The sequence below is a fragment of the Opisthocomus hoazin genome, chromosome Z (genome assembly GCF_030867145.1).
Source record: "Opisthocomus hoazin isolate bOpiHoa1 chromosome Z, bOpiHoa1.hap1, whole genome shotgun sequence".
NCBI classification, from domain to species: Eukaryota; Metazoa; Chordata; class Aves; order Opisthocomiformes; family Opisthocomidae; genus Opisthocomus; species Opisthocomus hoazin.
In genome coordinates, this window is record NC_134454.1 from 33585549 (window position 1) to 33599989 (window position 14441).

The following is a 14441-nucleotide window of genomic DNA, read 5'->3' on the forward strand; positions in this document are numbered from 1 at the left end:
CTCATTTTTTTTATTCTTGGAATTTGCAGCCATTGTGCCTGTTTTAAGTTTAAGGTATTAGATAAGATCCCAGTTCTGTTAAATCTCGTGGGTAATGAGATCATGTGCTTCTTCAAATATGAAAAATGTTTCATTGAAAAACGCAGAGATGAACCTAGTCCTGCCTAGAGTGAGGTGGATGGAGGGTGTCTTGTTAGCCTTGACAGAGTCCATAACTTCTGCAGGACAGTCTTTTGCTAGGACTGATCTCCTTGGAAAATCCCAGCCCCAAATTGCTGAAAGAAAGAAGACAGACTGTCCAGTTCCATGTTTATTCAGGATGGTTTCATTGTCCTTCACAGTTAACAAGTCTGGGATGTGGCTGATTTTGTAGCTGTATCTGGAGTAGTGTACGATGACCTTAAAAAAACCAGGGGAGTATCAGAGTTCCACCATGGGCCAGGACTTGCCTGGTGGCACTGCACCCATTGACTTCGAATCTTAAGGACACTTCTTGCAAAAAGTAGTCATAATTGCAGATGCTTTTAATGTTTATAGTTACACTGTTGATGTATCTGCTAGGAAATGAGTTCTGTGCAGGTTAAATGTGTTAGAGTGGGAAACAGTTTCAACTGCTGTGATGGATTTTTTTTCTAATGAAGGGAGGCATTTTTTCTAATGGAAGAAACGCATGCTTACTTTTCTTTAATACAGAGAGAGCTAAAATAACAAAGTTCAAACGATGCACAGTGGGAAAATCAAAGATGCTTAGCGTGTGATTGATTGCTAATCTGGATAACAAAGCTGAACGCATCTTGAAACAAGAAACAAGCTTGAAACAAGAACAACGCTCTAGGGACCATGCCACAGCGGTGCTTGGGGCACCATGTGCTGTCCGGCACAGGGGCACAGCGCAGCCCTCGTTCCCTGTGGACAGTCGCCTTCCTGCTTGCACAGTGAGGGTCTTCACCATGCTGTGGGTGCACAGGCAGGGAAGGCCGTCTTCCTGCCAAGCACCCCTTCAGCCCTGTGCTGGGAGCTTAAATATAATTTAAGTGCTGCACAGATCTTTCTGAGCTGGAAATGACTCTCACCCACATTGAGCAGGACCTCTCAAAGGGCATTCAAATGTCACTAAGGTGCTGGATTAAGCGAGTGCTAAAGTGATGTAGAGACCTTTTATGTGGATTTCATCCTCCCCATTGCTGCAGTTTCTTTTAATGAACCCTCTTTGCTATTTCAGTGGAAAATGGGAGAAAAAGAGAAGGAAAAAAAAAAGCAACACAACTTCCTAGCCATCATTTGCAAAGTGGAGAGTATCGTATCTTGAGATACACCAGCTCTCTGTAGCTCAGGGAAGGAGCCACAAAAATATTACTTCTGAGGGGCTTCCTGATTTTTATTAGTATCTCTGTTAAAAGTCCCTCCGAGACCTTATATTTCCAGGGAACATTTAATCCACTGGCATTTCTGTGCACCGCTGGCAGACCAGCGCAGGCTGCTGATCCAGTCGCACCAGCTGTGCATCCCTGCAAGTTAGTGAAGCTATTGCAACTCAAATCATCGCTTTCCCGTCTCAGATGGATAAAATGTACTTGTCTATGTGTGTTAAATGGACATCCTGAGCTAAGTTTAGCAACCCTCTTACTTCTCCTGGTCTCATGTTTCTCCCTCTCCTTTAAACACAGCTCTGTGCACAATGCCAGCGATGCCTTTGCCAGTTGGCTTGCTGTGAGCCCTGATTCAGTGTTTACTCACTCCTGGGTCAAGCAACATGTTAGGACAGGAAACGTCTGGCTATCATTTACTAGATTCTTCTGAAAGGCTGCCATCTTCACCAGGGACAGCTTCACACTGGAAAGGATGAGGAAGTAACCAGTTACCCTAGCAGATGTCATTAAAGCAAGATTCAGGACCCGGCTCAGGTCTGTCCTGACTAGGTCATGAAGGCCAACTCAGGTTTCTCTGCACCTTGAAAGACCACGCTGGCCCCACATGCCACCAGAACACAAGCTCTGTGTGGTTCAACACAGACCAGCATGCAAGTTTTCTCCCAGAACTGGAGCTGCAAGGCCCAGGCTAAGCCTGAAGCCCAGGATTGCCTAAATGCCTGGATGTGGGGTCTTTGCTAGCAGGTCAGTAGACTCCCACTGCAAAAGCACAGCTAGTTGTCTCTGCAAGAGACAAGGCTGTCCCTAGCATCAAAGTTTCTCTGACAGAAGTGTCCTCATGTTCTTTCCAAGTGCAAAGTGAGTTCCTTTGACCTGTTGTCTCAAATATAGCTGAAAAACAGTGTAGATGTTAATTTAAAAAAACACAAAAAAATGAGCCCCTGCCAATTCAGAGAACTCTCTTTCCCACATACAAATATCTCCAAAGGACAGGGTAAAGGTAGGTATCCACCAACCTCAGCAGAAGCTAATTGCATCATTTAGTGATCTAACAGAAGCTACCCAGCTGTGATGCTGAAGAAGATGGGGGACAGCACACAATCTCAAATATAGGTCCAAGCTGCCGCTTAGTTTCTTCACAGTTACTGCTCTGGAAAGAAAACCTGAGTAGAATTTAAAGTCAGGCACTCTCTGTAGGTAGGCTTGGGGTGAAATCCCTAACTGTAGCACTAGTTAGTTGTTTGAATGGCAGGTACCTAAAGGCCAAATGCTGACAGTGTTGGACAAATCTAGTGATGGTGGAGAAGGCAAGGGCAGCTACTGTGCAAAAAAAGAAGTGGACATTCCTCCTAAGCATTTAGATAATCATAAGAGAGGAAACCCAAGGTAATTTTTGCTTATGCTTCCCAGTTCTACAGGAAATGTACCTATACTCTAGAAAATGCTCCACATTCTGGCCTGCCGCCTGAATTCTCCTGGTTAATTTCAGAAGCAGCATCTTCCCGTTGCTTCTCTGCAGATATGCCCCTACCCCTTTGTGCAAAGAATGTCTTTTGGATACCAAAGGAATCAGCTTCAACAGCTCTCTGCCAAGACAGCAAACAGACTGTCTCTGATCCAGATCAGTGTGATTTTCCCAGATGGGCTAAGAACTGGGCTGAAGTAGCACAGGAGTTACCAAGGGCGAAATTACTTTCTGTTGCAGCCTAATCTCACTGAAGTGGTATTTACGTTGGTTTACACTGCAGGATTTCAGTGAAGAGCACATGGATGGGTGTACTTCAGGCTTTAGCCTGGGGTGAGTTTCTCTATCCAAAGCACACAAGACAGAGCCGTGCCTGCCCTGCTTTGGCGGTGCACAAGGTCTGCTGGCCAGTGATGAGTCGTAAGCTACACTGAGGCTGTCTGGAAGGGATAAAGGCCCTGCTCTTTTTACTTTTAAATATTCTGCTGGTTTCTTCAGGCTGTTGCTGCTGACTTTCTCCAGTGCTGAAATTAGACAGCAGCTGGTAGGTGCTGGTACTTCTCCCCTCCTACTAGACTGGAATCTCGCTGCCAGCATAGGGAAAAAAAAGGAAGACATTTTGCTGTAATGGAAGCAGTGGCAGGCAAGCGTGGAGTCTGCTACTCTGCTCTGGCATGCCGGACCTCCTCACCCAAGTGTCTCAGCTGTGATCCGGCCACCTGTGAGATTCCTTTCGCGATGGGCACCCTGCCATCTTCTGACATTTGACATTTACAGCATCCAAGTGCAACTGTTGCAACTGCCATATGTCTGGAGCAGATGACAAGGAAACTGGAAGTTTGCTTTGGAAATCGGAACCTCCTCTTGGGGCTACCGAGCAGTAAAATACCTGGCATTTGAGCAGTGGGAGGGCAGTCATGCCGGCATAGCAACACGACATGTAAATGGGTGCAGCTCTTCATGGGCTATGGCTGGCTACCTGTAAGGACAGTGTTTTAACTGCAGAACCCCTACGAAGAATTTGCATGGGCCATAAAATGCACGCCTGAGGTTTGAAGAGTGGAAAGTGACTCTTCTTTGGCAACAGCTACCCCTAAATCTTTGGCAAGCCCATCTAATTAAACTTGTTGAGGGAGCAGTGACCTTTGGATAAGAAAACAAAATGAGCCTTGGGATTGCTCAAATTCAGGAAGCTCGGCTTCCTATGGATTTGTGTCTCTAAGCTCTAGCTGAAGATTCACCAGTGTCTTAACACGGGTATATTTATGCATTACCTTGTTCTTCATACAGGGCACATGTATGCTTTGTCCCTTCTGTTCTGTCACCTGTTTCCACAAAACTTGTAGGAGCACAGCTATTTCCCAGACCTCATCTGCATCGTGTTCAATTCAGCTGAAATTCGTTGATGGGTTTATAATTTGTTGAAATACAGGCACACACATGCCACATGCACAGAGAACAGTGGCAAAAGGCTATTTTCCTTACAAAAGCAGGGGAACATACTTACTGCAATTGTTACTTTCACTCTAGTAGTAGCCAGATGTACCAATGCCACCATTGTGCCAGGTACGGGACAAGACCTAGTGGAAAGAATCATAGAATGCTGTGGGTTGGAAGGGACCTTTAGAGTTCATCTAGCCCAACCCCCCTGCACTGGGCAGGGACATCTTCAACCAGACCAGGTTGCTCAGAGCGCCGTCCAACCTGACCTTGAATGTCTCCAAGGATGGGGCCTCCATTACCTCTCTGGGCAACCTGCGCCAGTTGCATCGCCCTCATTGCAAAAATGTCTTCCTTATACCCAGTCGAAATCTAACCTCCCTTGGTTTAAAACTAAAGACTCTATTTCAATATTTTCATATAGGATAAGTTAATTTTTAGCTCTGGTAAGCTCAGTCATTTCCCCTCCCCCCAAAAGTGAATTGTTTGGACTGAAGACTCCATCCTGCCTTCAGGAAGTCTCTGATGTGGCCTCCAACCTAGGAAGAGGTTACCGCATACTACCTTGTTATTTATTTTTCTCTTTATCAGTTTTGGTAAAAAGCATGTAAGCAGAAAGAGCAGTGATCAAAAAAAGCTACACTGGATTTAGTCCCTCCTGAACTAAATTAAATGTCTCTGTACTATGCAATGCAGACATGCCCGAGAGGTGAAGATGGTCTTTCACGTTCCATCAGTCAATGCTGGGGCCTTCCACTTTTTTTTTTTCCCTTTCTTTTTTCTGTGAGCCTATCCTTTTGCACTGGAAACAGAGCCTACATTTGTTGTGCATGCATCCATCACTGACACTTTCCTTTCTCCTCTCTCCCTGCAGGGCCCCAGGGCTGCTGCCCTACGAGCCTTTCACAATGGTGGCAGTGAAAATGCTGAAGGAGGAAGCATCTGCAGACATGCAGGCTGACTTTCAGAGGGAGGCAGCCCTCATGGCAGAGTTTGACAATCCGAATATCGTCAAGCTTTTAGGTATGTGAACAAGGTGCCCGTGAAAAGGGTACCACCTTCTGCAGATCTGCTGCGGGGTTGTTGAGGGTGCAGGGATGAACACACATGCATGACAGGTGCTTAATGCAAATGGCAACGCTGGTCTCCTTTGCAAGAGAAAACGCCTCTTGCAAAAGAGGTGAGCTTTTCTGTGTGCCACTGCATGCTCTGCTAAATTGCCCACCAGAACAAGTCTCAAAACTTACGTCTGATGCTGTAGCCTTAACAGGATGGTGCATCGTAATAAACCCTCCCCGTCTTGCATTGAGCATACTGTTGACCATCTTGCTGCCCAGCTCTGCTTCCAGTTTAATAACATTGACACTTACAGGGAAGGCATGAGCTTCCTGGAGCTGTGATTTATTTTGTGGGTACTTAAAAAAAACAGGCACAAGTCTTGTTAGTTTTATGGCTCCCACTTACTATTGTGATGTCTGAACACTCACCAGCATTAAAAAAACGAAATGAAACAAACAAATAGAAAAAAGCCAACCACAAAAATGGTCTCTTCCTTCCCTTCCCAGCTGAAAGGAAACCATGGTTTACTGAGTTTTTAAAAAGTTTTGATGCTGCAGCTTGGCTAATAGGGCATTCTTCTGTGAAGAGAGCTAGTGACCAAATTTTGTTTCAGTAAATTTTCAGTTTTTGATTGAAGTAGATGTTGCCAGTCACCTTCACATGGCAATCCTGCTCTAAGTTGTTCTACGCATATCTATTCCCTGTGAACAGGCAGCTGAGATCTTCATTTATTTCAATAGGAAGCTCCACGAAATTTGGTAAAAACTAAATGCCAGTTTTGGGAAAGGTGGATTGATACAAGTACTTTGGGTACAGAAAGAAAAAGCAGGAAATGACCCAAACTGAAATAAACATTGTGTTTATTTTCAACAGATTTTCGGTCAGGAAAGGGCAAAGGTATGGCAACAAATTAGTTTCACATTGCAGAGTCGTGGAGAAAACAGCCACATTGCTGAAGACAGCTTAGAGGATAAAGCTCTCACATACACTTCTCGTGCTTATCAGATCCTGATTTTATCACGCTGGGAACAGCTAGCTGTTTTTTCTCAAAGATTGAAGTGTTAAGTCATCAACAAAAATTTCAGATTTCACAATAAGTTGGATCATCAACTACTAACTGATGGCCCTAAGAAAGCAAAACACATACATCTGAAACGCTGGCTTTCGCTGGTTGGCAATTTAATAATAGGCACGCAAGTATTTTTGCCATATCACTGTGTGCTCAGTAAAACTGGTGGGAGTGGGGTCCTGTGGTGGTGCTGGCTGCCAGTAAAGCTGGTGCAGGGCCAAGCATGCACCCTTCAGTGGGACTAGCTTCTGCATCTATCAGATGTGGCAAATCTCTCCTTTCTGATTTCTGTTTTTTCTTTGTCTTTCTTTCACTTTTGAGTATCTGTCATTCCAAGAGTTTTTTTTGCAACCAACTTTTTTTGCATGATCTGTTTAAAAAACACATAAAAATCCAGAAGAAGTTGTAGTGGGAGTGTCTCTGTATTTCAAATATCCCACTGAACCCTTGAACATGCCATTGTGATTACTCTTGAAGTCTTCCTACATGTGTGTAGCCCCTACCCCTACATCAGTATAAGTATAGTAATTACAACAAACAAAAGGATTAAAAAATACTATGATCAGAACTACAAAGGTTACTTCCTGGAAATATGTCATTCCAGTTGCACCTGGGAAGAGGCAATACTTCTGTTAATGTCAACTTAAGGAGGACTGGGCTCTTAATTAAACATAGCTCCCAAAATGTGCCTTTTTCCTGGGATATCCAGACAAATCAGGCAGCTGCATGACTTGTTAGCATCTCTGATAGAGCTCAGCGTATAGATCCCTGGTGAAGGAGCTTCAAGGACACAAAGGGATGCATGTAAACTTGATGGTATTTGCATGCTTCACCTTTCTCTCTGTCGTTCCATGCATTGCTGAAAGTCTTTCCCTTGTGTCAGTATTTTTGGATTTATTTTGGTTTTACATAACAGAACACTCTTTGCTACCCAACTGACCTGTGTGCTGCATCTATCTTCTTCCAGGTGTGTGTGCTGTTGGGAAACCCATGTGCCTGCTGTTCGAGTACATGGCCTACGGGGATCTCAACGAGTACCTGCGCGACCGCTCTCCCTGCAACCTCTGCAGCCTGGTGCGCAGCAGCCTGGACACGCGGATCCGACTCCCCAACCCCCTGGCCCTCTGCTGCACCAGCCAGCTCTGCATTGCCAAGCAGGTAGCTGCCGGCATGGCATACCTCTCTGAGCGCAAGTTTGTCCACCGAGATTTGGCTACCAGGAACTGCCTGGTGGGGGAGAACATGGTAGTCAAAATCGCCGATTTTGGTCTCTCGAGGAACATGTATTCAGCCGATTATTACAAAGCGAATGAGAACGATGCCATCCCCATCCGCTGGATGCCCCCTGAATCCATCTTCTACAACCGCTACACCACGGAGTCTGATGTGTGGGCCTACGGGGTGGTGCTGTGGGAGATCTTCTCCTACGGCATGCAGCCCTACTACGGGATGGCTCATGAAGAGGTCATCTACTATGTGAGGGATGGGAACGTCCTCTCCTGCCCAGACAATTGTCCACTGGAGCTCTACAACTTGATGCGGCTCTGCTGGAGCAAGCTGCCTGCTGACCGGCCCAGCTTCGCCAGCATCCACCGGATCTTGGAGCGCATGTATGAGAGGGCTGTGGCCACCCCATCAGTCTGAGGGATGTGCCCGGGGGGTCCCCTGTGTCCACCTGTCCAGACTGACTCGGACTGGCCCAAGGGCTCCAAAGGAGTGGCTTCATGCAAAGCCCTGCTTTAGGGGGAGGAGAAACAGCTTGTTCCTCTGCCAAGCAAGAAGCATGGACTGCACCCTGGTATGGTTGGCTATACCTCCCAAATGCCGGGGCTGACCTGTGGCCACCAAGCCTGGGCTCCATGGGTTGGCAAGGTTGCTGGCCCTGCTAACTCAATACCTATGTTAGGCATTTCCAGGAGCACAGAGTTCCCCAGGGAAAGCAAACCAACGTTTCACTGGCAGCACTTCCCTTCCAAACAGGTGCCTCCACGTCCTTCTGTATTTACGCTCCTGGCTTTTGCCTTTTTATTCCCTTCCTCATATGTTTTCAAATATTATTTAAAAAAAAGGAGAAAAGAGATTGCAAAATTCAGTCTTTTTGGGGATAATTTTTACTATTTTATTTTCGCATACTCATTTACTTTTGTAGAAAAAGGATCTTTCTGAAGCCATAGGCCACTTTCTTTTTCTTTTAAACTTCCATCTCCTCTTTGACACTTATGAACATAACATCAACAGAGTCAAAACAGGAGCCTCCAGGACCACCAGCAGCCACTTGCATCTCATGTTACACGGATCAGCAAACTCCTGTCGAGCACAGAGTCTTACATTTCCAAAAGTGGGAAGTCCACAGTGAGGCTCATTTGATGTTTGTTAAGATGCCACCTGAAAGCTTGCCTCAAGCATTGCAGCCCATCTTTCCTGCCTTCCCTTGCAATAAAGCCGTCATTTGGTGCTAAGGGAGAAATTCAGACCAAAGGCCTGATCCTGCACCTGGTAGGTCTCCAAGGTGTATTTATTTGCCTCTGCCTGCAGTAGGGTCCTCACTATGTCGAGAGCAGGTCAAAAAGCAGCCCCTCTTGCAGAAACGTGGCAGATAATGTTACTCATTTCTCTCCTTTTCCCTTCCTATCTTTGCCTCCTGTTTCTGGCTTTCCCTTCCTGACAGCAGCTCATAACGTCCCCAAGCCCCACTGCAGCGTTTGCTGGCCACCTTCCCTTGTGCTGCAGTTTACAGGCAGAGAAGTAAGGAAGGTGGATGCCTGCCACCAGTGGCCTTCAGAGACAACCCACCAGTTAGGAGAATGTGGGAAAAGGGGGAGTTCACACTCCACAAAAAGCGTTGCAGACTGTCCATCTGCAGGGCAAAGATAAGACTGCCTCAGTGACACATGGTCCACAGCCCAACTCTGAACACCAAACGTCATTTCTCTGCTAAAAGTTCTCCAAATTGTAATGGTTACTTCAGTGCCAGAGAAACTGTGTTTGCCTTTTTTCACAACTTTCTTTTCTCCACCATCTATTTGAGACTTCTGCTTTCTTCAATGTATGTTATACAGTGTGCTACTCCAGACGCTGCTAGCCTTTTCTGTACAATTATCACGTAACTCAAATTATTTTGAATGGGAGTAAACAGTGGGATCATGAGAGAGTAGAAGAGAAAGAAAAATTTGTTACTCAAAAATTTGTTTGGAAACAAAAATATTTTTCAGTCTCTAGTTTGGATTTGTAATTCATTCAGAGAAAGAGGATTAACCAAAAATGAACATTTTTGGTGCTTTGGTTTCCATTCCCATTGATGACAAAGGGAACCTTGAAGTCAATGGCACTGGATGAGAACCCTGAAGAAGAGGGTTTGCAGCACATTTGATTTATCCATTCCCTCTGCAGGTGCCATGCCTAAAGCATTTGCAGCATACCTATGTCTTTATCCTGGATGACATATTGTGACAATCTGATCAACCAAACAGCACAGAAATCCTCTCCTGTTCCTGTGACTCTATCTAACAGTTTCATTTAAAATGCATGTTAAAAGCATAAATTTCATAATTGATTGGACACTGCCTGCAACACGATCAAATTTGGTTTAGAGGAACTGCCTCTCAAACACATCATGGACTAAACTCAACTATCTGGTCTCATTTCTCCAAGGATATATAATAATTGTTTTACATTTCATGAATGATGGCTTTGAAAGACATCCCAAGCAGAGATGTACATTTCTCATTATCCCAGCCTGTGTAAATCATGTGTGCAATATTTTATAAAATACAGAGATACCAGAAAATCATAACACTAATACTGATCTCTTTGTTCTTTTCCTCCTCCAGCACTGGATTTGTTTCTGAAAATGGCTGCATTTCATTTTATTAAAACAGCTTTGTTACAGCAACAGTATCACAATGGTTACACTGTAGGCAATTGCAGTTGTAAGTTAGCCTATTACGTGTGCTCAAAAGCATGCTGTTTTGATGGATTAAATTGGGTGCTATAGGGACACATTAAGCCACTGTAGACTGAACGAGATGCTTCAAACACAGAAGCTGGCCAGGTTGCTCTGGAGGAGGCTGTTTTACAGGACGGTGTCCAGGTCAGAGTGGGAGAGTGCTGGGCTCTCAGCGTGATGGGTCCCTGCCCCGACACTAATGATGCAAGGAGGAGAGAAAAGAGGAGGCTTTTACAGAAGTGTGGGTTGGAGTCCCTTGACCACTTTTCCAACGTGAAAGATGTCTTATGTAGATTGGAATGACATCTGCCTCCCTCCTGATTTCTGCTGACATTTGTGCCTGTATTCTGATCTCACACCTAGATGTGCTGGGAATTAAAGTGCAGTGTAAAATCAAAAGTGAATTGAGTTTGCTGTCTGTAGAGCACAGCTGTGAAAAGTTTGTCACTGATGGGTTCATCTAAACAGTCACAACTCCTTTTTCTGCACATGATTCTTGAACATAAACTCATTCAGTAACTCTACAGGAATTTTAACTATTTTAAAATTCATTGAAAATATTTGATGATCAAAACTGGGGAGTAAAACCAAATTTCATGGCTACTATCAGCCATGTAAACCATGAAGTACATTCTGTCTTTTTTTTTTTTTTTACCAAATATGATGTAAACTGTTTTCTGAAAATAGTCTTACTTGAAATCTTGGGGAAAAAGAAATGTTTTGCAAACACTCTGCTCCCTGAGAAAGTCAATAATGAACTAGGAAAAGAGGTACTTTCTTGTCCTTTGAATCGGAGTGAATCACATTAAAAGGGTTGGCTCTTGCATGACATATTTGTGTAGCCTGGGTGAAAAAGTTGACCCTATGACAGAACCCAATGTCTTCAGCAGCACCGTCGCTACTGGGCTGCCCTCCCTCCAAACCCTCTCCGAGATCAGCTGAGCTGGCCAGCACGAGCAGACATCCCTGGCTTCATGAGTCACCCCAAGTATCTTGGGCAGCACAGCCGTAACTTTGGCCGTTCTGCATGAAGCAATGAGAGTAAAGCGTGGCTGGGGAGACCAGAAGCGTGTGATGGATTATTTCATTTTCTTGGCTTTTTTTTGCGTTCTCGTGAATGCAAATGCCTGTGTTTGTGCGTGTGTGTATGGGAACCAGCAGGGTGAGGAAGCACGCTTTGTGCAGAGGGAGTAAGAGGTTTCAGACAGCCCTCTGGGCAAATTTCTCTTTGTGTCTTTCAAAACCTTCACTTTGCCAATTTCCATTCTGTTCAAAACTTCTGATCTTCAGCTGGACGTAGTGACTTCTCACTTCCTCAGGGGAAACCTGAGGTCCTAAGAGGCCTTTGCAAAGTCTCTGACATTGCGTTGACGTGGGAGCTGCTGCCCCTCTCTCCTGCCGGTGTGGAACTCTGAAGTGAAACTGCTTTTCATAGTTCATTAAATAGGAGGCTGCCAGAGGTTTTCAGATGCAGGACTACGATATTTTTCTTATTAGCAAGAAGGAAAAAAAAAAAAAACAGTCCTGTCAATTTACCAACTCCACCAGACATAGAACATGTCGTAACAGGGTCACGGATGTTTTTCAAGTTTCTCAACCTTAGGAGAGAAAATACGGACTTATTCACTGGAAAATCTTTAGAAACTCACTTTTTCATGTAGTCTTGCTGTATGTAGCCAAGAGCATTCCCTAGATGCTGCTCTCCATACTGGAGGTACAGTGGCAAGCAGTAACCGTAGAAAGGGTAAAATCTGAGGCGCTCAAAACTGCTGTTAAACCCAGTACCTACAATTTTCTTCATTGCAGGAAGTGGTAGTCTGAAGTGAAGGTCGTACTTTATACTACTGACATATTTCTGTATTAATACAGTATCTTCTAGTGTTCTGCAAATTTAGGATTAGGCAAATAAGAGTTTCATCAGCAACAGATAGCCAGGATGTTTTATGACGATTTGGACTAACATGCAATCAATTAAATTGTTTAGGTTTATTAAACAAATATTTTTTTTCTGTCTGATGAGATGGTTTAACTCTCATGCCATTTATAGGCCGATGTGTTTAGTCTGACTGTGAAATAACCACGCTCTAGATTTCCACTGGGCATGAGTGAACACGCTATGGCACTTGCATGTTTATCTGCCCTCACCCATGGCTCTGATGTAAAAGAGATGTTAGAGCTCGGGAGTTTATACAGGCTAGCAAACTTTTATGTAAACAACTTAATGGGAGATGGAATCTGTGCAGAAAGGAGGAGTGCGGGATGAATGAATGGGGGTTATTCACTCTCCTGGATGGTGAGCTCATACTGTGCTAAATTTAACTTATTTAGAGCAGTCCTAACTTCACAGCAGTGACAGTGGAGAACAGGCGGGCTTTGGTTATGGTGAAGATGGGGAACTTCCCGTGTCCGGCTGGGAGCAAGCAGGATGACACAGGATCTCTGCATGGAAAGAGCAGCAGGGAACGGGGCATTCTTCACCGGAGGAGCATGCCATTTTCCCAAAGGATGCAGTACCAGGAGCTCCCATGCTGGATTCACTTGGGTTTGGCTGGGATTTACTCCCAGTGCCTTTTCTGTCTTTCCTCCTGTTCTGGAGCACGGTGAGCCATCCTGGTGCTCCAAGATCCTGAACTTGCCACATCTTGGCTGCACGGCCCCCATGCAGATCAGCGTTGCACCTGCCCCAGGCACGTATGGAACGTGTGACACGGCTGCAAGTCTCCATGTGCCTTCTTTAGAAAGAGCTCCTGGCAAGGACTGTACAAAATGTTCAGATCAAAACCTCCAGCAATGCGAAGCCACTTGTGTTTGGGCATCGTTGCTTGCCCTGATGAGGTTCGCTAAGAGGATCTACGAGCTGCTAGGCTGCTGCTCGGCTCCATTTCAAGAGAAAAAGGGCTGATTTATAGCTTGGCATCGGTAGCACATTGCAGTCTGACAGTTGTGGACTGGCAGGGGAACGGACAAGATGACTTGGTGTTGGTATGTCTTGCATGCGAGATCTTCAAGTCAGTAGCAAAGCAGGATAATGATCTGTCCTGTCATTCACCTAGGATGTGAAAAATTGTGAAATACTGTCTGGGCACCAGGTGGCACCTGTCTAAACAAAATGATAATTTTTTTTGCTGATCTGTTTTACTGTGTAATACGGCACATGCAGGCACAACACTACGGTACTTGCATCCTGTGCTGAACTGGGGTTGCTGTCTCTTCTGCAAACGAGGTGCGCTCTTTCCGACTGTGCAGGGCAACATAGTATTGGGTTTTACTTGTGTGAGATAAATCCTGTCAATGAACGGGACACACTGCCTGTTTGCAAACATACCCTGACTCAGCAAGACTTGCGCAAATTTTTTTCTTGGACAGCTACCATACAGTCAAGTAGCTGTTACACATTTGCCCTTTTATGCCACTCCAGACACAGGATTATCTGTTAGTAAGAAGATTTTTAAAATAACTTGAGATAAAACGTTAGAGAAAAATCTTACACATGAGATAAAAGTATCTCTGTCTACAATAAGAAATATGCACAGTTCATCCTTTTGGGACTTTGAGATCCTCTCTGGCTTCACTGGAAATCCTTCTAACTTTGAGTTTTCTGGGGCTGGTAATTATCCACTGCTTCTCCCAACACAGGAGTGAAGGGGCATCCAATGAACTTAACAACAAGGAAACAAAAAATCTTACATGGGGCACAATTACATTCATAGGAGGCTGCAGATGCATAAAATGACGAACAAATTAAAAGACAAAAAATGAGATTGCACAACTTCACACTGGGGACGCTCACCAATTTTCATTAAATTCGATGGTTTCAATGCTTTACAGTGCTGTTTTCCAGAAGCTTTTAAAGGAACACAGGGCAAAAATCTTAATTTATGGATGTGTGTGACCTCATCTGGTGCTTTTCTTAAAATATCTGCTGGTAACAGTTGGAGTCAGGATACCAAAGATCTGACCTTTCAATGCCTGATTTACCATTTCTGCTGTGAGATTCATTTGCAAAAGGGCCTGTGTTGTAAAATCTGGGCTCAGGTCACAGATGTCTCCTACCTGAAGGATATTTGGTTGGTCTGAGGTTAACATAAGGCA

The 14441-nt window shown here is 44.7% G+C and overlaps 1 protein-coding gene across 4 annotated transcripts in view; it reads left to right on the forward strand.

The window, feature by feature from the left end:
• MUSK (muscle associated receptor tyrosine kinase) overlaps window positions 1-8047 on the forward strand; it is a 53940-nt gene extending 45893 nt beyond the window's left edge. For all 4 annotated transcript variants that reach the window (XM_009944409.2, XM_075411172.1, XM_075411170.1 and 1 more), the window contains 2 exons: window positions 5150-5298; window positions 7371-8047. In XM_009944409.2, coding sequence (XP_009942711.2) covers window positions 5150-5298; window positions 7371-8047 — 826 coding nt within the window. The remainder of the gene's footprint in view (window positions 1-5149; window positions 5299-7370) is intronic.
• Window positions 8048-14441: the final 6394 nt, after the last annotated feature.